We start from the raw sequence: 26,398 nt of genomic DNA, 5'->3' as shown, positions 1-26,398 counted from the left end.
ATTGTTTAGCTTTCTTGCTTAGTGTTTGGTGTTTTTGATGTTTTATATGTTTTTTGCTTTGTACGTCGCTCAGAGTGGCTGGGTAGCCAGCCAGATGAGCGACTAAGAAATCGAATAAATAAATAAAATAAATAAATAAATCTCTGAGAAGGATGGTTCTGATTTCCAGCTGGAGTACACGCTAGCAAAGCTGTGCGGTCGAGTTCTCTAAAAAAGCCCTATCCAGCTAGCGACCATAGGCGAGCAGAAGCAGGCATCCACACGAGTATCCTCCATAGCTGGATGAGGAACTACCCATGGAAATGATGCTGCATGTGTGGTGTTCCTCTCTTTCCAGTGACTGGCGCTGCATGCAGTGAGCTTCTTCAAAAAGCTGTAATTGCTCTCACACCTGTTCATGGAGGAAACTGGAGGCCTTTAATCCCCCCCTTCCCACAGCCAAAGAGCTGATGAGTACAATCACAGCACAAAGCATGGGCTGCTGGCCAGACACTTTGGGGCTAGCCACATCCAGCCAAGCAAGTTCCAATACCCAGAGAACGAAGGCGCGTGCCATGTGTCTGCTGCTGAAGCTAAGCAGGTTTGTCCCTGTATGCTGTATGGGTGGGAGACCACCTGGAAGCATACAGAAGCTGCTTGGAACTCCTTGGTGAAAAGGGGGAGGGATAATAAGAATGATTCAGTACAACACCAGCCATCTATACACACAATGAAAAAAACAGATACTATCTCTGTTAAAACAGGAGCAACTGGACAGTGTTGGCTTGTGTGTGTCGCTTTTGTTGTTGTTCACCTCTACTTTGTGGTGAATTTGGTGTATTGTGTATATTTGAAGCAACTGAGTATCTTGTGGGGAGCAGGTCCAACACCTCGGCAGATCTGTTTGTCTTCATTTCCTGCTTTGCTGGCATGTGCACATCAGTGTTCCTGGGGGCAGTGTGCGGTCATGCATACAGTTCAGTTAGTCAGACGCTTGTTCCTGCTTAGAGTGCTTCCCTGCATCACATCTTTGTGCTAACCTGGTCAGAGAAGCAGAAGCATCTAATATGGCACCTGCTGCCATTTAATAATAGTGCTTGGATTGAGACTCAGTCCAAGCAATCTTAAGGACTGCTTCCTGATTTACTTTTTCAAAAAATAAAAGATGACAGTGGAGGAGAACAGGATTGGGGAAGGTCTGGAACATGTGCTGTGCACGCAAAAAGGCCCAGGTTCAGTCCCTGGCGTCTCCAGGTAGGGTTTGGAAAGACTCCTGCCTGAAACCCTGAAGAGTCACTGCCAATCGGTGTCAACCATACTGAAGTAGATGGACTGATGGTCAGATGTGGTATAAAGCAACTTCCGCTGTTTCTGTGTAATAATTCTTCATATTTGTCTTCCCTGTGGAAAATGTTGGATGAAGTAGGGGGAAGGCGTGTGAAGGACAAAGTCAAATGGAGGTGACAAGAGAAGATACTCTAGTGCAGGGATGGAGATCTTAGGGCCCTCCAGACATTGTTGGGACTCCAACTCCTGTTATCCCTTACCATTGGCAATGCTGGCTAGGGCTGACAGGAGTTGGAGTCCAACAACATCTGGAGAGCACCATGTTGGCTATCCTTGGCATACACCTGAGAATTATTAAATGGCTCAAAGGAGAAACTATCAACCGTATAAAATTATTCAACTGGTCATCACTCAGATGTACAGTTCCACATTTTATTAAGTTTTAAAAAGGAGCCCAGAGGGAAGCAAAGAAATAACAATCCTGTTGGCTTACCTTCTGTCCTAGCTAAATTGGTGGAAAGTGTAACTAAAGCTAGAATTATTAACATACAGAAGAACAAGTCTTACTGAGCAAGAATCAGCTTGTCTTTTGAAAAGGGAAGTCCGACTCCACCAACCTTTTAAACTTCTTTCAGAGCGCCATCAAAGCACATGGAAGGGGGTTTGTGATAAGTATTCTATACCTGGACTTTACTCACAGCGGAGGGAAGAAAGCAACGCAGGTCTCAAGGCTTTGTGTTGGGATGGGTGCTGTTTAACTTGCTCATAAAACAATTTGGAGTCAGGGATGATGTACAATGGTTAAGATTGCAGGTAACAGTAAATTATTCAGGATGATGAAGAGCAAAGCGGACTTCGAAGTGCTCCAAAGGCAATCTTGTGACCCTGGGGAAATGACAAACAAGATGCAATGTAAGTAACTACAGCACAGCCTTCGCCAACCTGGTGCCCTCCAGATGTATTGGACCAAAGCTCCCACCAGCCCCATCCAGCACTGTCATGTTGTCTGTGGCTGATGGGAGTTGTAGTTCAAAACATCTGGAGAGCACCAAATTGGCAATAACTGCTGTAAAGTAATGCACATGCAGGGGGGGAAAGAGATCACCACTTCACATATGCACTGATTTGTTTGTGCAGTGTACCACCTATGCACATCCAAGCATGGTATGAAGGTACATTACAGACACATCAATAAAAGCACATATGGGGGGGAAGCAACACACCCTACTGCCATCTGCACACTCATTCAATGAGGCTAACCATCTGACGAGGACTACAAAACAGCACCAGGTACTTTTTAGTCCACTGCTGTGTGCAAGTGGCTTTGTAGGGCTACAGGTGAGAGTGAGATAAAGGGCTTATCCACATGGCGGTATACTTTGCGTGTGGTGGTACTTGCATCCCCTTTTAATTTGCATGGTTCACATGACATTGCAGGCAAGCAGAAGCTATCGCACAGTTTTCCCCTTTACATCTGTATTAACCCAATCCACTGATAATGCAAAAAGGAAAGGAAAAACCGTCTCAGCTGCACCGCACTCCTCCTTGTAGGTGCTTTGCTTCAATTTTTTTTAGTGGGCAGGTGAATCCTCACTTTCAGCGGTTCCCCCTTCTCTGCCCACTAACTCTCCCGTGAGTTCCCCTCCTCTCTCGAAGATATGTATGCTCTCTTATGCCATCGCCCGCTCCCTCTCTCTTCTCAGGCCCCTTCCTCAGACTTGGGAGCTGCCCAGTGATGAAGGTGCACATGCTCTCCCTGCTGTTCTGCAGAGTACCCCTGTGAAGGAGTGCCACCGCTGCCCCTGGCAAAGGGTGCCGCCCAAGTCCTTGCGGATTAAGGAACAGCAACTCGGGTCTCCAACCTTCCTGCCCCCATCCCACCCTTGTGAGAGGCTCCCCGTTGGAACAGGAATAGTTTCCGTCACAGTTTCCCTCCTCTCATCCCCACCCCTTTTTTAGACTGTTCTCTCCCCTTGTTCAGTTGGAGAGGCTGCAGCCTACCTGTGTGAATGGAAAACAGCAGATTGGAAACTACCACTGAGCAAGAAGTGTGGACCTTGAAAACCTGTTACGATGGTAAAAGCAGCTTGTTTAGTACGAAGTTAGGCTCCCATGTGGATATGTCCAAAGTCTAGAACGGGCTAAAGTTATCCAAATGCAGATTAATGCTGTAGACAGAGACTTGTCCTCTGGTATTTTCCTGCCAGATTTAATTTCAACCGTTTATGAAAATTAGAATCAAACCAACTTCTTGAGGGAAACAATAATAATGATAACAACAGTAAAATAGTGTGAAGCAAACTGCTCTTTATACATATATTTGTAGCAGACCACAGCACCAAGAGGTAGAAAGGCAGCAGAAATAAAAACTCTGGGCGGTCACCATGATGAACAGCAGGGATAGCAAACCTTTTTCAGCCAAAGGGCTGCATTTCTTTCTGGACAATCCTTTCAGAGCAACAGGCCAGTGGTGGGCGGGACCAGAAGCAAACGTTGGTGGAGAAAAAACACACAGATTTTACCTTTGAACCCTGGGCTAGCTTCTACACACACTCCTCTCTATCCTCTACCCAGGGAAGGAAAAGGCATTATCCGAATTCAAGGATGCAGTTCAGCCAGGCAAACGCATCAGGGAGGATGCAAAGCCGAGAAAGTGAAGGCCATGACCTGTGGAAAGGGGGTGTGGCTGGGGAGCGGTGTAAAGAGAGTGCCAAGGGCCAGATAAAGAGGCTTAGAGGGGCACATCTGGCCCTGAGGACAGTGACCAGAGGTGACTGAAAGGCTTTTCTTTAGTATAAAACTCTGTAAGCTATGGTGCTCTAGATGTCGAGTCCAACATACGAGCAAGTGCCACTCTAGTGCATATGAATGTAAACAAGCAATACTCTCTGACCTCACTGTAGTGTTTTGTCTCTAGCTTAATGAGTCAGGAACATCCATCAGTACAGCACAGGGGAGTAGTAGTGTAGTGGGTACTACTAGGATACCTGCATTCAAGTCTTGACTCGGCCATGTAGCTCATTGGATAACCTTGGGCCATTCACCATTTCTCAGGCGAACCTACCTCACAAGGTTGTTGTGAAGATAAAATGGGGGGGGAGAGAAGAATCTTGCATGCCACCTTAAGCTCCTTCCAGGAAAGGTAGGACAGAAATGTAATGACAAATAAATAGGAGAGGTGCATAAGAATGCAGAGCTTAGGCTCTACCCTATAGCCAGGCCCGCAGGCTCTTAGATTCCTACCCAATTGTACCATAAGCCTCTACTGCCCATGCCACTTGTGGCAATGAGTGTCACTGGTTGGCTACCCATGCTTAGTCTAAGGCCACACCTGCTCTAAAGCAAGATGTTCCATGCCTTTATTCGCTCCTTCCAGATCAACCACATAGCAAGTCATAATATATGTTAATCAGTGTGTGCCACAAGCAAAGATCAGAAACAAAACAAGTTGCACCATGCCAAAGATGCCCGCAGAACAGACAGCTGCAGATAACTGTAGCAAGTGAGCCACAGGCAGAACGAAATCACTCTGTAAACCCAGTTAGTTTTCTTTGTGGTCTGTGAGCATTCCTACGTGAGGGATTATGTAATATATTGCACACTAAAACACAGAACCTTCCAAGGCTTCAGAAAAGAAAGGAACACCTCAAGAGTCCTGTCCCTTTTTGCTTCAAGTCTATTTTCTGCCTGGTGTAAAAGTACTCAGCCGTGGCCTGTAAAGGGGTGCGTTCTGTGCTTCAAGATGCTCTCAGTGGGCTGCTGCTGAAGAGGCTTCTTCACTTACCAGCATTCACCATTGTGGGTGATTCTTTGTTGATAACAAAGAAGAGGATGGGTCCAGGGTGTAGTCATCCAGGGGTGTGTGGGATCGTAGACCCAGTTCCTTTTTTGGAAGCAGGGTCCCAGCCAGGTCCCTATGTATGAGCCAAAGCCAATCAGCATGAAAAGGGAGCGTGTTAGCCACTGAGAAGAGTCCTTGTCCTTTCATGCTGATTAGAGCCAATCAGAATGAAAGATGTGCCAGTCACTCAGAAGACTTCTCAGTAGGTAACACACTGCCTCGTCTTTCATGTTGATTGGCTCGGGAGACAACAGGGACAGCAAGGGAGATGAGAGAAAGTGGAAAAAGGGGTGTGGTTGTGAGGGTTGTGGGGCCTGACTATCACGAAGAGACCCTGCACTTCTGAATTTGCCACTACACTACTGGATGGGTCTGTGTATGCCATGCTGGCTCTCAAACTGAAGAGCAGAGGTCTTTGAGAGTCCTGCAATGGACAATGGTGTTGTCGGGTCATGTTCACTCAGGCTTTCAATAAAGGTCCTCAATGGTTTGGTGGGAGTCCCCTCCCACCAAGTACTCTTCTGACCAGCATGGACAGAAGTAGAAGCAAAGGAGCATCCAAATTGCCTGTTTGGGACATGCAAAGCAACCAAATCTGACCCACCAATAACCAACAGCTTCGTGGTACATAATGAGAAGCTGAAGCCCATTCTTAGTTCCTCCTTGGTAGTTCCTACCTTATTCAATTCACAGAAACAGCTTAAAAAAGTAGCTGGGATCCAAACAACAGAGGCCCAGAGCACATGTAATTGTACCCTATCAAATCCTATACATTGATGCCCCATCCAAAAGTCAACTTGTGCACAAGGTGCATCTGAGTGATGGAGATGTCCCTATCAGTCACACTGGAAGTGTGCGCCTAGAAGAGGTTGTACTTCAGAGGGGGGGAAAACTTACAATCTTGGCACAGAAAAAGAAAGAGGCAGAGCAAAGGGAAGGGGCTGTAGTTCAGTAGCAGAGCATGTGCTTTGCATGCACACAGTCCCAGGTGCAATGCCCAGCATCTCCAAGTAGGGCTGGTAGAGACCCCTGTCTGAATTCCCAGACAGCCTCACTGCCAGCCAGTGTAGACAATACTGAGCTAAATGGCCCAGTGGTCTGCTTTGGTACAAGGTAGCTTCCTATGCTTCTAAAGCTATAGAAAAGAGAACCAGACCCTCCGAATTAGAACATCCTCATCCATCCACCACCATCATCATAATCACATCCTGAAAAGAAGAAAGAAGGGGAGCTCTATAGCCCCTTAAAGACTAACAGATTTATTGTAACATGACAATGCAATCCTATCCATATTTATTCAGAAGCAGGGCCGGCGCTGGCGTCTTTGGCGCCCCCCTGCAAATTATAAATTGGCGTCTTACCTTTTATAATTTGTTGTGTTCATTTTTCAATTCAAATGTTAGTAATTTATTATTAATTTTTCCAGGTGTTTTTAAAAAAGTTTCTGGGCTTAGGGGCGCCATGCTTACTTTGCTTACTGTGTTATGCCGGCCTTGTTCAGAAGTAAGCCCTACTGTCTTCAGGAGATTTTAGTCCCAGGCAAATTCATAGGGTTGCAACTCAAGGCCAAAATCCCATGCACACTTACCAGGCACTAAATCGCACTGAAGACAACACAGCTTGCTTGTGAGTAAATATGCCTAGGGTGCATGGGCATAGGTTTGTCTTCAAGATGGCCAAAGTATCTTTAACTGTGAATTTGCTGCGATCCTAATCCTCCTGCTTACCTGGGAATAATTCAATAAGATTTGCGACTGTGCAGACATGGTTCCTCCTCTTCGGATGCACACCTTAACGTGGTGAGGGTGTTTGAGTGTGTTGAAGAAGCTGAGAGCAATGCCATCAGGAGTCTAGACCAAGAGGCTAGACTCCTAGCAGGGGCACCCAAGGCGGAATGGTCAAAGCTGAAACACCAGACTGAGATGCATCCAAACTCAGAAGGCGGCAATGGTAAACCACCTCTGAATACCTCTTACCACGAAAACCCTGTGAACAGAGTATCCAAAATACAACACGAGACAGTGCTGGAAGATGAGACCCCCAGGTCAGAAGGCACTCACCGAGCTACTGGGGAAGAACAAAGGACAAGTACGAGTAGCGCTGTGACTAATGACGCAGCTGGGTCAAAGCCGAAAGGAAGCCCAGAGGCTGATGCGCACAGATGTGAAATGAGAGTCTGGAGTTGTACGACACACACAATAGGAACATGGAATGTGAGAAGTATGAACCAGGGAAAGTTAGAAATAGTCAAGCAAGAAATGGAACGCATCAACATTACAATACTTGGTATGAGTGAACTGAAATAGACGGGAATGGGACATTTTCAATCAGGCAACTACAAAATATTTTATGCAGAAAATGAGAAATTAAGAAGAAATGGGTTGCTTTAATAGTGAGAAGTGATGCAGCAAGAGCAATTAGGAGCTACAACGCAAGGTCTGAGAGAGTGATATAAATGAGATTAAATGGGAAAGCTATCAACATAACCATCATCCAAGTCTATGCTCTGACGGCAAATGCAGAAGAAGAGGAATTGGAGAGATTTTACGCTGAAGTACAGGAAGATGTACATCAAAACAAGATGTGCTGATAATCATGGGGGACTGGAATGCAAAAGTAGGGAACAGAGAAGAATTAGGAATTGTGGGGAAATGGGGCCTAGGAGACAGAAACGAAGCAGGAGAAAGACTTATTGAATTCTGTGAAGCTAATAATTTGTTTCTTGCAAACACATTTTTTGAACAACCGAAAAGACGACTGTACATGTGGACATCACCAAATGGTCAATATAGGAATCAAATAGATTATATAATTGGTAGCAGAAGGTGGAGAAGTTCCATACTTTCTGCAAAGACAAGACCAGGAGCAGACTGCGGTACAGATCATGAACTGGTCGTATCGAAAATCAGAGTAAAGCTAAAGAAGAATAACAAAGCAATCATAACGCCAAAATACAATTTAAATAACATCCCAGAAGCATATAAAGATCAAATAAGGAACAGGTTTGAGGCTTTCAACTTAGCTGACAGAGAACCAGAAGAACTATGGAATGAAGTCAGAGACGTTATCAGAGAAGAATGCAAAAAGACAATAGCTCTAGTTAAAAAGAGAGAAAGACCCCAATGGATGACTGAAAAAACTCTTCAAATGGTTAAAGAGAGAAGAAAAGCAAAAGCAAAAGGAGATAGAAACACAGTCAGAACCCTAAATGCAACAATACAGCGATTAGTATGTAGGGACAAAGAGAACTATTACAATAGTTACTGAATAGAAATAGAAGAGGACAACAAGAAGGGTACAACAAGAGCCCTATTCCAAAATATTAGATAAATGAAAGGGAAATTTAAACCAAGAGTAGGGATGTTGAATAATCAACGGGAACACACTGAATGACCGAGATGAAATAAAAGGAAGCAATGCACTGAAAAACTCTATAAAAGAGATGCCAGGATGACAGATTCATACATGGAGGAACCATAGGATGAAGAACCAGAAATTTTAGGATGTGAGGTGAAAGCTGCTCTTAAAATACTTGGAAGAAACAAATCACCAGGAATAGAGGCATACCAATAGAGTTGCTACAAGCTACTGAGACTGAATCAGTCCAGATTTTGACTAAAATCTGTCAAGAAATATGGAAAACTAAACAATGGCCCACAGACTGGAAGAGTTCCATATACATCCCAATTCCAAAGAAAGGGGTTCCCAGGGAATGCAGTAATTATTGAACTATTGCCTTAATATCCCATGCAAGTAAAGTAATACTCAAGATTCTACAACAAAGGCTCTTACCATATATGGAGCGAGAAATGCCAGACGTCCAAGCTGGATTTAGAAAGGGAAGAGGCACCAGAGATCATATCGCAAACATATGTTGGATAATGGAACGGACCAAGGAATTTCAGAAGGAAATCACTCTCTGCTTTATAGATTACAGCGAAGCTTTTGACTGTGTAGATCATGAAAAACTATGGAATGCTGTAAAAGAAATGGGGGTGCCACAGCATCTGATTGTCCTGATGCGCAACTTATACTCAGGACAAGAGGCTACTGTAACGACAGAATATGGAGAAACTGATTGGTTCCCCATCGGAAAGGGTGTGAGACAGGGGTGTATTTTATCACTCTATTTATTTAATCTGTACGCAGAACATATCATACGGAAAGCAGGATTGGACCAAGATGAAGGAGGTGTGAAAACTGGAGGGAGAAATATCAATAATTTAAGATATGCAGAAGATACCATACTACTAGCAGAAACCAGTAATGATTTGAAATGAATGCTGATGAAAGTTAAAGAGGAAAGCACAAAGGCAGGACTACAGCTGAAAGTCAAAAAGACTGAAGTAATGACAACAGAAGATTTATGCAACTTTACAGTTGACAATGAGGACATTGAACTTGTCAAGGATTATCAATATCTTGGCACGATCATTAACCAAAATGGAGACAATAGTCAAGAAATCAGAAGAAGGCTAGGACTGGGGAAGCAGCTGTGAGAGAACTAGAAAAGGTCCTCAAATGCAAAGATGTATCACTGAACACTAAAGTCAGGATCATTCAGAGCATGGTATTTCTGATCTCTATGTATGGATGTGAAAGTCGGATAGTGAAAAAAGCGGATAAGAGAAAAATCAACTCATTTGAAATGTGGTGTTGGAGAAGAGCTTTGCGGATACCATGGACTGTGAAAAAGACAAATAATTGGGTGTTAGAACAAATTAAACCAGAGCTATCACTAGAAGCTAAAATGATGAAACTGAGGTTATCATACTTTGGACACATAATGAGAAGAGATGATTCATTAGAAAAGATAATAATGCTTGGAAAAACAGAAGAAAGTAGAAAAAGAGGAAGGCCAAACAAGAGATGGATTGATTCCATAAAGGAAGCCACAGACCTGAACTTACAAGATCTGTACAGGGTAGTTCATGACAGATGCTCTTGGAAGTCATTGATTCATAGGGTCGCCATAAGTCGTAGTCGACTTGGAGGCACATAACAAGAAGAAGAAGACATGGTTAAGATTGTGCTGTAACTCGGCTACCACTCTAAAATTTCACTTTGTAGACAGAGCTAAGGCTTTCAGCAACAGCACAGCTCAAAAGGTTGTTTATCAGCCTCCATCTTCGGCAGGATACAACTGACGCTGCAGCTTGCCTCCTTACCTACCTGGTCGCTATTACTTTGTCAAAGCATCATTTCCACCGCGCCCAAGCTCCGGGCTAAGACGATAGATGAATGTTGCGTCTAGAAGCATGGACGGGCGTTAGAAACTTTTAAAAGTCGCCGAGATCCTCTCCTCTTCTCCACTTGATTGGAAACACCAACTTCAAACACAGCCAACCAGCGAGTCGTTTCCACCCCGAAAGGCGGAGCGAGAAGGTCTGCCGCCTATAGCAGAGACGCGGAGACACGTTTAGTTTCAAACTCCGTATAAAAAGTGAATGTCTCTTACGTGCCTCGTTAAATCCTCAGGAAAGCGTTTTTCGGAGAGGGAAGGGCGGCGTACATGGCGAATCAGTCCCAGTGTTTGGACGATGCTCCCTTTAGGGGCTTCCGCACCACTTGGGGTCCTATCCCGCCTCAGGTGTACAGCGAGGCGCAGCGCCTGGCGCTGGAGGAGCTTATCGCCGGAGGCCGGCCGGCTTTCCACGCTTTCCTGCGCCGGGAGAAGATGCGCGCCTTCCTCTCCGAGTCCGAGATCCGAGCTATCTTGCGCGCTGCCGTGGCTCCTCCGGGGGCAGACGAAAGCTCCGGCGGTTCAGACCAGTCCCTAAACGCCTCTTTGGATTGCTCGTCCCTCACTTACTTCCCGGTGCAATCCGACGTGGATCCGCCTGTACTGGAACTGGGCTGGCCGGCCTTCGTCAGCGGTTCTTTCCGGGGGCTCACTCGGGTAGAGACTCATTTCCAGCCCAGCTTTGGCGAGACCATTTATCCCTGCAAGGAGGTGGTGCGCAAACAGATCCGATCGGCCAGGGAGGTGAGTGAGAGAGCCGAACGCTGGTTTGACTGAGCCAGCAGTAGCTGCGCTGCGGAGTGTGTAGGAACTAGCCGCGACCGTATACTGCGCCTGCACAGCAAGCTAGTTCGTCTAACATTGCATGTGGAAGATCAAGAGTTCTGTACTCTGATTCTGGAATAAAGAGTCAACCATTGTCTCTGGTCGTGTTCCCCCAGCTAGCTCAAAAAATTCTCAAACACTTCCCTAGCAACCCTGTGAACACAACATTACCATCTCTCCCAGCAGTCCGCAAAAGCTGCGGCAGCTGCTCTGGTCATTGCCTTTCACTCTCTACCCCCTCTATTCAGTTTCATAAAGTTTCGTGTGAATTGCACTCCCACTCCCTCTGAGAGGCGTGCAATTGACAAGAAACAATGAAACTGACAAAAAAAAACCCTTCCCCTTCTCTATTAGCAATATCGATAGGGGGGGGTGACCATGTAAAATTAGGGGCGGGGCCACAAGGAAAGAGCGATACTAAACCTTTCCAGAGGAATGCCTACTTGAGTGAAAGGAAAACAGCAGATTTGAAGGTATGAAGTGTGAACCTTGGAAATGGCAAAAGCTGCGTCTTTACTGCAAAGTTTAGCTCCGGTGTGAATGAGCCTACTCCCATTACGTGGAAATAGAAATGGCTTAAGTGGCTTTTCCTTCCTTTCCCCTTTGTTAGTCAGCCTTGGTGTTGCTAAAATGGAGCAAAGGATCAAAAGCAAGGGTCAGGTGGTGGGGAGACTCTTGAAAGAGTTTTTCCCTTCCAGTCTAGGACAGTAATTTGCTGGAACTATTAGTGATAACCACTTCTATAGGAAAATAAGTGCTCATGTGACATCTAGAGTGTCTTGAGATGCAACAAGTGTGTGGTTTTTGCTATTTACTGTATTCTGACTTTCATCCAAAGAACTCAGGCTGACATACAAGGTTCCCCTCTTCCCCATTTTATCTGTACAACAGGCCTATGAAGTTAGACTGAGAGACAATGAGGTTTCCTGCACTAAGTAGGCGGTTGGACTCAGTGGCTTTACAGGCCCCTTCCAGCTCTTCTATTCTACAAGTGGCCAAAAGTCATCTAGTGAGCTGAATGGTAGTTTGAACCTGGGTCTCCCAGATCAGCACTCTAACCACTATACCACACTGGCTCTCTACAATGCATTTTGTCCATGCATAACTCCCATTTGGTGAAGGTGCAAGCAAACACCTTCCATAGTGGCAAGGCTGCCATAGACAAATTCCTAGCTGTGAAACTGTGTTTGTTCCCCATAGTGGCATCGCCGTGTTTCAATATTGTGTTGTGTTGGACTGCATGTATGCTGACCTGAGCTCACTTTGGGAGGAACGGTTGGCCAAACAAAGTCACTATTAATTAAAATTATATATAGGCATCAGATCGCTCTTACTGAATGAATTTAAGTCTGTTGACCCATATTTGGTTCCTTGATTCGTTTGGTGGGAGGAGTCTGTGATCCTCCCCCCCCCACGCCGCCAATGGATAAAGGACTTGATGTCCTACATGAGGATTCCCAATCTTTCATTTCCTCTTGTCTATACAAATGCTGTGTAATGTGAATAAGGAATGATAATCAGTCCAGTTTGAATGGAGCGGAAATCTTGGAACAGTCCTTTTATGGAATGCGAGCAGGCAGCTCATGAGACTTGGACAGATTATACGCCGCCACCTTTTTTAATAGCTGCTCCTAAATGAGCCTTGTACACTTTTTAAAATCAACGGATACCACCATAGACAAATACTAAAGAACTGATGCACAATTGTCAGTTGCAGGATTCCATGTTGACTATTGGAACAAAATGACTCTGATGCACTTCAGTTTTTTTCACATTTCATTATAGTGTTGGTAACCACCACGGGAAACAAAACCCCAGCATGAGATGGCAGATTAACTTGCAATGCAAGATAAAAGGTATGACAGAGTGATGTTGCATGAACTTAATACCATATCACACTAGGTGTAACCGTTGTGGAGTGCTTGCTCTTTCACTCTTTGTCCCTATGAATTTGAACATTAGAGCTGAATTGAGGAGAAATAGTTAGAAGTCCAACGAAAGGAACCCATGTGAAACTCAGTGCTGTGGGGTATGTGTTTGATCAGACTAAACATTAGATACCTTGTATGCATTCTGAGAACAGGAATGGGATGGGAATACCTGAAAAATCATACAATAGCATAATTGGAAGGGGCCTATAAATCCAACCCCCTGCTCAATGCAGGAATCCAAGTCAAAGCATACCTGACAGGTGATCATCCTTGTTGACCTCCTCTGAACCGGTTCCAGTTTGACAAATACCAATTAGCGTTCTATGCTACACAGAAGCCAAAGATGGTGGAGATTGGATATTCTGAACTGATGTATAAAACCTAGCATTGCTTTGCCTATTTAGTGTTTCCCCACACAAGACATTCAAATGCATTAATGCTTATTATCCCATCTACAACTCTGTAAAGTAGACCAATGTTATACTCTGATTACAAATGGAGGCATACTTCCGTTAAGGTATGAGCTCATGCTTGAGCTGAGACTTGAAAGGTCTGCTTCAACTGCCAATCACTGTGTTCCTTTGGTTAGACCTTTGGGTAGCAAGTGACTAATAAAACGAATAAATGATAATATGTTTCGTTAGTTACTGAATAGGTTCATTCACAGCTGCAACAGCAGACACACTCATCCTGTTTCTAAGTACTCTAAGCTTTCTTCATCTTTCCTCATTTTCTTTGGCAACTCTAGTCCTCTGCTAACAAGCTTCCAAAGCTCAGTAGGCATCCTGTAGCACACATTGCTTGTCTATAAAATCAGTGGGTAGTAGTAATTTGTTTCAAGTGTTATCGCTAGCAAACTAAGTCCAATGTGAGGCTCTTCTCTCTACCAAATCAACTGACTTAAGAACATAAGAGCCCTGCTGGATCAGGCCAAAGTCTTGTCCAGTATTCTGTTCTCACTGTGGCCAACCAGATGCCTGTGGAAAGCTTGCAAGCAGGACAGGAGCCTAAATAGTAGTCTCCCCACCTGTGATTCCCAGCAGCTGGCATGCAGAGGCCAGCTATCCCCAACTGGGAAAGCAACTGTAAGAACTTTGCCATCGCTGCAGCTGCTGCCTGGGGGAAGCTTCTTGGGTGAACTCTGGTTTGTGAGTAGCAGCTGTGTTTGGGATGAGAGCACAAATGCAACTCGTGAATGTATGAAGTGTGATTTATGAGGTGCCTGGGTTTTATTGTATTGAACTTTTCGGTTTGTATTTTCTGTAATTTTATTATATATATATGTTGTTGTTGTTGTTCACTGCTTTGGGGGTCTTGCCCAAACAAGCAGTAAACAAATAAAGCAATGATGATGATTTGTGGAGCTGCAACATAGCCATCGTGGCTGGTAGCCATTGACAGCCTTATCTTCCATGAATTTGTCTAATCTTCTTTTAGAGTCATCCAAGTTGGTGGCCATTGCTACCTCTTGTGGGAGTGAATTCCATACTTTAATCATGCACTCTGTGAAGAAGTTTTTTTTTTGTCTGTTCTGAGTCTTCCAATATTCAGCTTCATTGAATATACCTGAATTCTCGTATTATGAGATAGGGAGAAAAACTTCTACCTATCCACTTTCTCTGCCCCATGCATAGTTTTGTCCACCACTATCATGTCCCCTCTTACTCCTATTTTCTCTAAAGCCCCAAATGTTGCAGCCTTTCTTCCTTGAGGAGCTGTTCCAACTCCTCATAGCAGCTACCCTGACTTTCTTTTCATGCGTCCATGACTGACTCTTCCTCCTCAACAGTTAAAATGAGACGTTACAATAGCTTTGTAACTTGAAAGGGATCTTGCAAAAAGATATAAAGTTGGCTTTTTGCCTACATTAAAATAGGGTCCTGGGTTAAGATTCTGGCCAAGGCTTTGCAAATAAGGGACACCTGGCAATGCTGTCTTGCATCATACAGTGAAGCTATATTTTGCATGGGATAGGTCTAGTGATCTAATTTTGAAGTACTGGGTGGCAATCCCTAACTAAGAATATTCAAGTAGATGTACAGTATCTGCACTCTTGTGTAGGGCTGATAATTAGCAGTGATTTTTCTTGTGTTGGCTATGCCCTCATGATTAATGACTGTAGCGTGATGCAAACCATCGAAGCTAAGCGGTTGAATGCATCTTTTCCTGCACAGTACTGATTTGCCCGTTCTGAGCAAAAAGAGAGTCATACAGTCAGTGGGAAGAAGGGAAGGACTTCTCTCTCTCTCTCTCCCCCCACTGTTGGGCCTTACAAGGAAACAGAGGTGGGAGATCAATGAAATGTGTACATACACACTCATAGAGTCTGTGACTAAGTCTGTGTGTAATGTTATCAAGCAGGATAAGCAAAAGAGAAGGTGGCTGAGACTGGCGGTGCAAAAGGATAGCACAGCTGCCTCTCTACACATGACCAGTTTTTATAAGGGGTAGTTATAATCCAGTCCAAATGCTGTTGGTTTACATGATCATAATTGCAGCATTTTGCGGTCGTAATAACTCACAACATTGTTGTGGGTGGAATACTTCAAATGTCATTCCTTGTGACACATGTCATCTCGCTTATTGATTCCACTTTGTGGCATCTGCCACTTGTCATGTCATTAGACTTATCTCCCCTTATGAGCATGTGAATCTGCTTTATACTGTTCCAGGTCAGGCTGTTGGTCCATCTGGCTAATCTACTGTTTAACTGCCATCTCTTTGGACACTTCCAGATTGCCAGTGTTTTGCCAGTGGGATTCAATTACATACCAGCATGTTCAGATTGAACAATTATAGTTAATTTGGAGCTCTTGTACAACAACCTCCAGGCCCCCAAAATCAGACTTCTTGCAATAAAGAGAAGATGGGAAAAGGCCCTGGAAAGTGCACAATATCATTTGCTTGAGCCAATATCATATGACCTCTCTGCAAACAAATGGGAAAGACTGACATCAGTGTAACCTCCCTGCAAACATTTTGCAAACAAATCACAATGAATGCTTAGTAAACATGATGCCTGAAAGCAACCTCAGCGGCAATGACTGTCCAGAGTCTTGGATGAAGAGAGGTCTTTGACATCACTTTCTACCTTTTTAAAAAACAAAACAAAACTGGAGATGACAGGGAATTAATCGGATCATCATTCAGTGAATCTACCACTATGGTCCCAACTTTTATATTAGCCCTGTGTCAAATAATCTCCAATGTTGATATTTGCTTCAGAATTAGCATGTTTGATACACCTAAACAAGCATGACTTTTCAGTACCCTTCCATTCCCGTGGCTGCTGCTGCTACTTGGGATCATTTCTTTCTTCTCGCCTTTGCTGACTTGGCCTCACTTGCCCGTGTTGCTGTTACATCCTGTTGACTGTGGTGATGTATGGCATTTTGACAATACTATGCTGTCATGTTGAATGTGGCATCAGGATGTCAAATGGTTAAATGGCAGCATGGACAAATGAGGCCAAGAGCAGTAAGGGCAAGAAAAATAGTGCCAGGAACAAATCATGGGAATACGATAGTCATGAGTGTCACTTGCCCAAATCAGGAAGCACATTTCGACAAACACACACAAAAAGGAAATGAAGCAAGAAATTCTGGCCTGGCCATTGGAAGTCTGCCTGTCAAATTTTCTAACTCCTGTAGCATGTTCTTTCCACTCCTGTTGCCTTCTGCAGCAGTGATGGCTTCTGCTCCACCTAGAAATGGGTGGACTGAAATTGGTACATCTCAGGATGCGCACACTTCACTCTCCTGCTTTCTAGTATTTCCAGCTGCTGGGCTCTGTGACATCAGTGGTTTAAAACTGATGACCTGCCACTTTGTAAAGCTAACATAACTCTCAATTTCGAGATTGTTAGTTGCTTTGTTAATCCCATTCAAAATGAATCATTGTGTCAGAACATTCTTGGCAATATAACTATATGGAATAGGGGACATTTTATTTTGTGTAAACAAAGTGTACGCTAAAGACTTATTATATTGTCACACTTTCCTACCACTCCTGCTCCATTCTGCGAGACTGGCAGTGTCTGCCACAACTACAGGCGGACACTTTTATTAAGGGGATCTCGATTCAGGGCTGTCATGAAAGTCTATGCTATAGTAAAATGTGTTAAAGTTACACAAAATGCTTTGTCTTTCCTATATATTAATATCCATGTATTTATAATATTCCAGTAGGGAATAAAGTGCATTTTAAAACTACTACTAGGGTGTGTGTGTGTGTGTGTGCGCAGCGCACATATGAGAAATACAAGGTAAGTGTTTTTTGTCTGCAAACTACAGTGCCTATGATTGCAAGGATGGGGGAGAAGCTGTTACAGAATGAAATTAGTTTACCTGCATCATATATGTTCCCCTAGGTAATAAAGAGGTGGGACAATCTAAGAAGGTGACTGCTGAATTTAGCTAGAAAAAGCATAATCTTAGGCAGATGCTCTGGTTGAAAGCAATTCAGCTATCAGAGGTATTGATAGCATGGAAAGATAAGACTTCTAAGATTCTCTTGAAACTTATTTGGCCACTTTGCCACTGACTATGTGATTCTATATGAATCACAGGTTATTTCTCAGAGGTCTCTGATTTTTGTGTGCATTTAAATGTCTCAAGACACAGAACTATGTTTGTAGAATTGCATCTTTTGTAGTGATGACAGTTCTGGTATCATTTTGCTTTGCGTTATTCAAGGCTATTTGGCCCTTAAAGGTAAAGGTGTCCCCGCACTTATAGTGCGAGTCGTTTCCGACTCTTAGGGCGACATCTTGCGACGTTTACTAGGCAGACCGTGTATATGGGGTGGGATTGCCAGGATTTAACCCCTTCGCCTTAAGCCTCTTGAGAAGATGGTAAACTATAGAATATGTCTCAGTTTGTCTAAATTACTGTCCATAAAGCGGCTGTAGTGGTAGTGATACTCTGGAAGGCAGCCTGTGAAGGCACCTGACATATTGTTTAGTGATAGTGTAAAGAAGCAACATCCACTAATTTGCCATATGATGCATTCCTATGGACATCAATGTGCCATATACACTGTACTCAACAAACCTGGTTCAAAATTGACCTGAAGTACCACCCCATACCTCTGAAGGGAGAAATAGGATGCTTTGTGAAAAGGTGTCATTTACCGCAGTCTTGGAAGCACAGTCCTCCTTGCAAGCATGTGAAATGCTCCACAGCACAGGATTAATAGTAATCACTTAACCTCTTCCAATCCTCTTGGCAAAACCAGAAAGTAATATAATTTTTCTCCCTCTCTCATAACTCTAGAACCTGGGGTCATCCTATGGATGGAGGGAGATTCAGAATGGACAAAAGGAAGCGCTACTTCACACAGTGCTTAGTTAAACTATGGAATTTGCTACCACAAGATATCATGATGGCTGCCAAACTGGACGGCTTTAAAAGGGAATTAAGACAAATTAATGGAGGACCAGGCTATTAATGGTTGCTGATTGCAATTGTTGTATGATGCCTCCGCAACTGGTGGCAGGATGCCTCTGAAGTGCAGTTGCTGGGAGGAAAACAGTGGCAGAGGGGTATTGCACTCGTCCCTTGCTTGCAGGCTTCCCATAGGCATTTGGCTGGCTGCTGTGGGAAACCAGTGCAGCTCTAGATAGGTCTCTTGTCCGATCGCATGAGGTTCTTACATCAATTATGCTATATGTGGTTGTGTGGCCTGGGATGTGAGCGGGAGAAGAAGAAAGTTAACACATTCCACAGGGACTTCATCTCTCATTTGAACCTCCACTTTTCCTTTTGATCAAAATCCAAATATGAATACATGCCATTGTCAGAGTACCAATCTTTATGTAGCCAAAATGGCACCATCTACACTCAAGACAGAGATGTCAGCAGGCTTTGGGAGGACTCCCATCATTGGTAGAAGTACAAAAAACTTCAGTGGGGGGAAAAAACAGACACACATAGCCCAATGAGGACTGAACATGCTCGGTGGGCATGGAATGCTGACTGGTGTATGTGTGTAATGGAAAACCTGGGTATAGCTAATTAGAACTCTGAACATGACTATTCCATACTGCAACAATTTGTTGTAGGTTCCACTTGTGTATTTTTTTTAATGTGAATGTGTGAGTGCAACTATCATACACTGAAGCATCACAGTATAATATGTTTGATTCTTTTTTAAAAAAGGTCTAACACAGTTGCTGGCTCCTTGCCTATTCTGCAATGCCTTCAGGTGGCCTTTTTAATCCAGCTTTCTGTAACAGATCAGTTGGGAGCTGCTGTCCTTTTCTTTTGCTCTCTGCCATGAGAGAAGGGAATATTTCTTTTTTTGAAAGAGTGATGCACCCTCAAATAAGAGAAATAAACAAGTGACTCAAGTTCCTGAAATGCCAGGCAAGATGGAGCTATTAAATGAAACTCTCATGATGCATACACAGGAGACGCAAGGAAACTATGGCTGTAATTTGAGTGTCTTCTTGCTGCCTTTTTTAGGGGGGGGGGACGACCGGGGAGGGGGAGACTTGCTGGCCACCTTGAGAGTACATGTGCTGAAGGATGGATTTGCATCTTTGAAATAAATGAAATACAAACTGACTTGCTATTGAAATGCTATATCAATGAGTCAGAGAAATTGATTATCCATTGTAATTCAACTATGACTGACCCCTACTGTAACACAATTGGTTTTGTGGAATTACCAGCTCAAAAGATGTAGTGGTGGCTAGTAGGCTAGACCCATTTTTAAGAATATGGGTCTAGCAATAACTAGTAGCTAAACAGAACCTCGATATTCACAGTAGTGACAGACTGTGGGTACCTCCAAAGTATGCACATGTAGAAAGAAAATCTGCAGAGGAAAACCTCTTATGGGGGGAGAGACCCCAATTCCAGTCCTATATTAATTCAGTGGCCTGGAATGGGGAGTGACTGAGAGGAAACAGTTGGAGGGGATATTAGACAAGTCAGTTGGAGGAGCAGATCAGAATGGATTGGCTAGAACAGGAGGACAATAGTAGAAGGGAGCATCTCACTGTCTGGATGCTTCACTTCCTAGTTCAGACACTAAGGAGCTCTTTCAATATCACTGGGGATGGAAGAGAGCTGCCCATAGAGACCAACAGAGAACTTAAAATTGTTTTCATGTAGGTAGGACTGGGCATGTTTTTACGCATGCACGCACGCCCAGTGAGGACTGAGCAGGCATGGGGAAGGGGGATAAAATGTGGTTGAGTAGCTGGAACCCTGAAAATAAAATCTCTACACCGCAACATTTTGTTGCAGGGTCTCATCTGTGTATATTATTATTATTATTATTATCATTATTTTTACCCCGCCCTTTTTCCAAAACTGGAACTCACGGCAGCTTCCAGATAAAAGCACACATATAATTAAAAACATACAAAAGTCTAGATTAAAATCAAATTAAACAATTTACAGTATTAAAACCATTCATACATACAGTTAAAATAATTCAAACTCAGTTTAAAATAATACAATTAGGCAACAGCAATGCAGCACCCTTCAAGACCTGTCCTTAACAGCTTTCATTTCCAAAGGCTTGTTGAAATAAAAAAGTATTTGCTTGCCGACAGAAGGACTGCAAGGAGGGGGCCATTCTTGCTTCCCTAGGAATGGAGTTCCAAAGCCTTGGGGCAGCCACCGAAAAGGCCCTATCTCGCGTCCCCACTAGTCGTGCTTGTGAGGACGTAGGTATTGAGAGAAGGGCCTCTCCTGAGGATCTCAGGGCCCGGGCAGGCTCATATAGGGAGATATGGTCTGACAGATAGCCTGGACCTAAGCCATATTGTTATTTATCATTTATTATCTGCCCGTCACCCAAAAGTTCCAGGGCGGGTTACAACAATTTTAAAATATGACATTAAAAACAATTTAAAAACAATCTAAATATCTATACTATATCTAACAGTAAGCTCAGAGGTCCGCAGAAGCTTCAGGAAGAAATCTCGCCCACTCCCCAAAGCAGCCCAATGAAGACTGAGCATGTTCAGTGGCCACAGAATGCTATATGGCTGGAGGTGAAGAAAATAACAGAAAACTGTGTGTGGAATGGAGTATGCTGGAGGAGGATATGGCTGGCAGGATGGAATCCTAAACAGCAGCACTGCCTTGCAACATTTTGTTGCAGGTCTCACGTATACTGTTGGATGCTAGGGTGAAACAAGAGATGGCCCACTACCTCCACACACTGCATGTGAGCTTATAAAGATATCTGGCTGCCTCTGTGAATAGGATACGGAAATCAAGAAGATTCTCTTGTATGATTCAGGAAGCCAATACTGTGAATAAGGGTCCCAGATATCTATAAAGTTCTGTTTGTCAGATTGCAACTGGAAAGACTTTCCTCTTTCAACAAGCCTTTTAGGTTGAGACCTATCCCAGTCTCCGTCTGTGTTAGAATTGCTTAATATGTTTTTTAATAATGTTTTTAACCCTTTTTTAAAGTTGTTTTTAAAATGTTTTTAATGCTGTTTTGTTTTAATGTATTTTAAGACCTGTTTTTATGATGTTTTAAAGTGTATTTAGCGCTTTGTTTGCTGCCCTGGACTCCTGCTGGGAGGAAGGGCAGGATAAAAATTAAATAATAAATAAATAAAGGTTGCATGGCAAACTAGTTCCAGTTTTACTCTTATGCATCTAGTGCCAAAGTTATCCCACCTTGATGTGTCCTTATGATGCTGGAACATTCAATTCCGTTTTTGCTGGGATTAAAAAAGCAGGATTTTTCTTTGCCTGTATCATGCCAGGAGCTTCTGCACCTTGTTACAAATTTTCTCCCTGTGGATAAATTTAAATTTACCTGGGCTTGGTGACTGAATTACTTTCATAGCAGAATACCTATAAATCTAACCTTCAACACATGACCTGCAAGCACATTCTAACCCACTTTTTATTTGAAAAAGTGCATATCCTGCTTCTCAGTCTATAATTCTCTTTTTTCTCAACGTAACTTACAGAAAATTGAAAGACAGTCATCCTTAAACAATTAGTTGGAATCAACACAGAATAAAACCAGTGTATGACAGCACTAAACCAGCAACCAGTTTATGCAACAAAGGTGTTTCTTGCCTGAAGGATCTCCAACTTCCAAAAAGTCAAGGAGGCCTTGGACTCCCAGAGCAGCAGATCTACAAAGAAAGCCCCACAGCAAAGAAGTATTGTTGCTGTAGCCTCCTCCCTAGGTTTAGAGGAGACCACCATACCACAAGTGATGGCGGCAAAGCTCCCATGATCTCTGAGTACATGGGGGGCATATATGGGAGAAGGTAGAAGGCTTTTTTTGGTCTTTATTAAACATGTGACTGTTTTTGTGGCCCTCATAACCAAATGGTGACTTCAGAACAGGGGTGGGAACCTTGGGCCCGAAGGCCAAATTTAGCCTGGCACGAGTCATAATGATGTCAGGTGATTGACAGGTGAATTGTCTCACCCACCTGTCAAAGATGGTCTGGAGGGGTGAGGACATAACAAGCTGGACCAAAAATGTTCCCCACCCCTGCTTTAGAATGTTGGTATCTGTGAATGCTGTGATTGGAACGTGACATGTAGCCGGGTGAGATGGCAGAGTCTCAAGGTAGTGTTTGCGAGTACTACAGTGGAGCCACCATGCATGTGGTTGAGTATATATACTGCTCCATTAACACTGTAAAGTTACATAAATCTTTTGTAACTTATGTAACTTTACAGTTGACAATGAGGACATTGAACTTGTAATACCTCGGCACAGTCATTAACCGAAATGGAGACAATAGTCAAGAAATCAGAAGAAGGCTAGGACTGGGTAGGGTAGCTGTGAGAGAACTAGAAAAGGTCCTCAAATGCAATGATGTATCACTGAACACCAAAGTAGGATCATTCAGACCATGGTATTCCCGATCTCTAGGTATGGAGGCGGATAAGAGAAAAATCAACTCATTTGAAATGTGGTGCTGGAGGAGAGCTTTGTGCATACCATGGACTGTGAAAAAGACAAATAACTGGGTGTTAGAACAAATTAAACCAGAACTGTCACTAGAAGCTGAAATGATGAAACTGAGGTTATCATACTTTGGACACATAATGAGAAGACATGATTCACTAGAAAAGACAATAATGCTGGGAAAAACAGCAGGGAGTAGAAAAAGAGGAAGGCCAAACAAGAGATGGATTGATTCCATAAAGGAAGCCACAGATCTGCATTTAAAAGATCTGAACAGGGTGGTTCATGACAGATGCTACTGGAGGTCGCTGATTCATAGGGTCGCCATAAGTCGTAATCGACTTGAAGGCACATAACAACAACCATTAACACATGTCCTCTCGTAATTCTTACAGAAAATTAAAAGCATTAAAACCATCAGTGTAACACACACACTGTGTTACCAAGGGGCTTGACTGGCCTCAGCTGGAAGTTGGGCATTTAGTGTCACTGGTCCCATGCTGGGGAACTCTCTTCCAGCAGAGATTTGGTAGGCATTCTCGCTTTTGACTTTCAGGTGTTGCCTGAAGATTTTTTGCACCGACAGGCCTATGCAGCTGTTTAAAACGTTTTTTGAGCAGCCAGTCATGTTAATGACTGTTTTGTATTGCTTTTAAATGTTTTTATGTTGTATGCAACCCTGAGGCTTTTTGAGAGGGTGGTATATAAATATTTTTATACATAAAAAATCAACACAATGGTTTTAAAAAGCAGCATACATCATTCTAAAAAGAAAAAATATATAAACCCAGCAATATTAAATTTGTTCAAAATACTGAAACATGGTTCTATAAGGCATGAGAAAATAGAAAGGTATTTCCCTGGGTCTGAAAATATCTTAATGTAGGCACCAGGTGAACCTCTCTGGGGACGGCACTCCATAATGGTAGCGATGCCACTGAATAAGCCCTCCTTAGTGGCCCCACAGTACACCTCTTTAGGCAGGGGAACCTGGAGGAAGGGCTTCTGATGAAGATTGTATAGTCAAGGCAGGTGTATATGGGAGGAAGTGATCCTTCAGGGTACTAGGCCAGAAGCCATTCGGATAGCAGGTGAGAAATATCATTTTTGAATGTTCAGCTATCTAAAACATAACAAAATCTCTCTGCAAGTAGAACACCTGCAGAACAGAAGGTCAACAAGGAACATACACACCACGGAAGGGAGTTCTGTTTTTAACAGCTGTTGTTTTTAAGGTACTCCTGCCTGCAGTCTGAAGTAGTCTATCTGCCACCTCAGGACTTCATTCTGCTGCCTGTGTAGATCAGATCTTTTTATTTCTAGCAGCTAAGCCTGATGTGTGGGGAGGAGGTGGCTGAGGATATTGTTTCTTGCAGAATTCCAGATCCAGAATAACGCATACCCCTAACCGGAGAATACTTCCTTGCCTTGAGGAACATTGTTGTATGTTGCTTTCCCCTATAGCAGTGAAGCTGAGCCCTCTGGAAAATGTAACCCTAAAGGAAAGGGGTGAGAAGCCATGATGGGGTGGATGAAACTGTGTGGTTTCGGTGACTTGAGGAGGGTGTGAAGTCTTCGCTGATCAAGAGCGTATTACAGGTCAGAGTAGCCACATCCTTCAGGTAGGGCTATAGCTCAACAGAAACCACTATTTGACGACATTAATAAAAGGAGTGAGGTGTGGAATAGGGGACCGTGCAGCTTTTTAACTTGTGTAAGGAGGCTTTCATCTTGAGGTCAGTTACAGTTCAGCCAGAGGGAAGGGTGTAAAGCTATCAAATAAAACATAATTAAAGAATGAGTGAGATGACACTAATTAAATAGAAACAGCTTCTTAATATCTTTTAGGGTTTTTTTTTTGCTTGGTGACAGATGAGTCAACATTTATGCTTTCAGTTTAGCCTTGGGACTAAAGGCTAAATTCAGTGACTACATTGGCAGAAACGCCTCAAAGCCACAAATTTCATCTTGTCTTGGTAATGGGCTTGACTACCATGTCAACATGAACTGGGATTCTGAGTAATGCAAGAGGACAGGGCTCCTGTGGCTTTTAATATTTGTATAGGACTTGATGCAGGAAGATCGGGGTGGATGGGATAGTGCCAATGTGTCCTACACAGTTGTTAATAATGCCTGAAAAGGGTTTGCATGTATAGGGAATGTGAAGGAAGACCTGTCCCCTAAACTTAGTAGGTTTTCTGGACTGTATCCCATTAAATGCATGGACTATATAGATGTTCATTAGACTCTCTATATGGTCTATTCATCCAGACACTGGACTGTACAGTCCATACACAGACTGTGTGCTTGGTTGGGATTCATTATTTATTTGCAGAGTACCTGACCCTGCATACAACCTTGTGAATGTGCAACTGTACAGATTATTTAGTGAAAATGTGTAGGTCAGGGGTGGTCCTTGTCTTTGTAATCCTATCCTCCATGCACACTTATAATCTGAAAAGTGCTTTAGGCTGCAATTCTATGCACACATACCTGGGAGTAAGCCCTGTTGAATTCAGTGAGGCTTACATCTGAACAGAGCTGTATAGCACTTGGTCTTGTTCCATGCCATGAATTTGGAAAAACTTGGGCCACCAAAGGGCTGACATAGAATAGCTATCCTCTGATCATTCAAGCGTGTGTGAATCTGAAAAGGCAGAACATCTAGAATTCATTAACTTATTTAGCCTATTTTTGCTATGTTGTTGGACAGTTGTAACTCAAAGAGTAAGACTTCATCTCACTGGCAAATTCGCATACAGTTCTATAGATGACCATGTTAAGGGCTTTAGACTAAATGTTTGATTATTCAAATTGGCTCTTTGTGATTGTCTTCTCATAGCCAGTCAAACTGCAATACCAAACCTGCACATTTGTGGGGATCCCAGTTACCTCCATGTGTCAAAAAGTAATGTGTCCTTGTGTTTTGACAAAATACTGAATTTCAGAATTCATATCCATCATGTCCTTGGGCAGGTTGCAGCTTCAGTTAATTATCTGTAAGTGGGGAATAATCAGAATCTACCAAGCAACAGATTGCACAGTATTTAAAAATGTTACCCAAATGCTTTCTCAGATGTAGCTTCCAAGAGTTGCTTTCAATGCTAAGGCTGCAGTCCTATACCTGCTTACCTGGGAATATGCCAAGCTGAGCTCAGTGGGGCTTACTGCTTTGTAAACATGAACAAGGTTACACTGTAATTGAAGTTAGTAGCTTACTTTAAAGGCAATGTTCTCATTTGTTTCCCTACTTTTTTTTAGCTATGTGTGCACGCAGTATCAGCTTTATTTATTTTTAATTTAACAAAATGGGTATACCACTTGATTGTGAGAAACTTCTAAGTGGTTTACAAAAAACATTAAAAATCAATAAAATCAATTAAA

General features: G+C 43.2%; 1 protein-coding gene and 1 long non-coding RNA gene across 2 annotated transcripts in view; one reads left to right on the top strand and one right to left on the bottom strand.

Moving 5' to 3' along the window:
• Window positions 1–1,772: 1,772 nt before the first annotated feature.
• LOC133387215 (uncharacterized) lies at window positions 1,773–10,554 on the bottom strand. Its single transcript, XR_009763416.1, has 3 exons — window positions 10,280–10,554; window positions 3,268–3,331; window positions 1,773–2,151 (listed from the first exon to the last, which is right to left on the bottom strand). It is a non-coding gene; the product is annotated as an uncharacterized LOC133387215 (long non-coding RNA).
• Window positions 10,539–26,398, top strand: part of LOC133387214 (protein FAM83D-like) — a 35,403-nt gene continuing 19,543 nt past the window's right edge. Inside the window, exon 1 of the mRNA XM_061631499.1 lies at window positions 10,539–11,093. Coding sequence (XP_061487483.1) covers window positions 10,620–11,093 — 474 coding nt within the window. The 5' untranslated portion in view covers window positions 10,539–10,619. The remainder of the gene's footprint in view (window positions 11,094–26,398) is intronic.

Source organism: Rhineura floridana, chromosome 6 (genome assembly GCF_030035675.1).
Source record: "Rhineura floridana isolate rRhiFlo1 chromosome 6, rRhiFlo1.hap2, whole genome shotgun sequence".
In the NCBI taxonomy this organism is placed as follows: Eukaryota; Metazoa; Chordata; class Lepidosauria; order Squamata; family Rhineuridae; genus Rhineura; species Rhineura floridana.
Note: the sequence above shows the minus strand (reverse complement) of the source record. Positions and strands in the feature narration are given on the sequence as shown.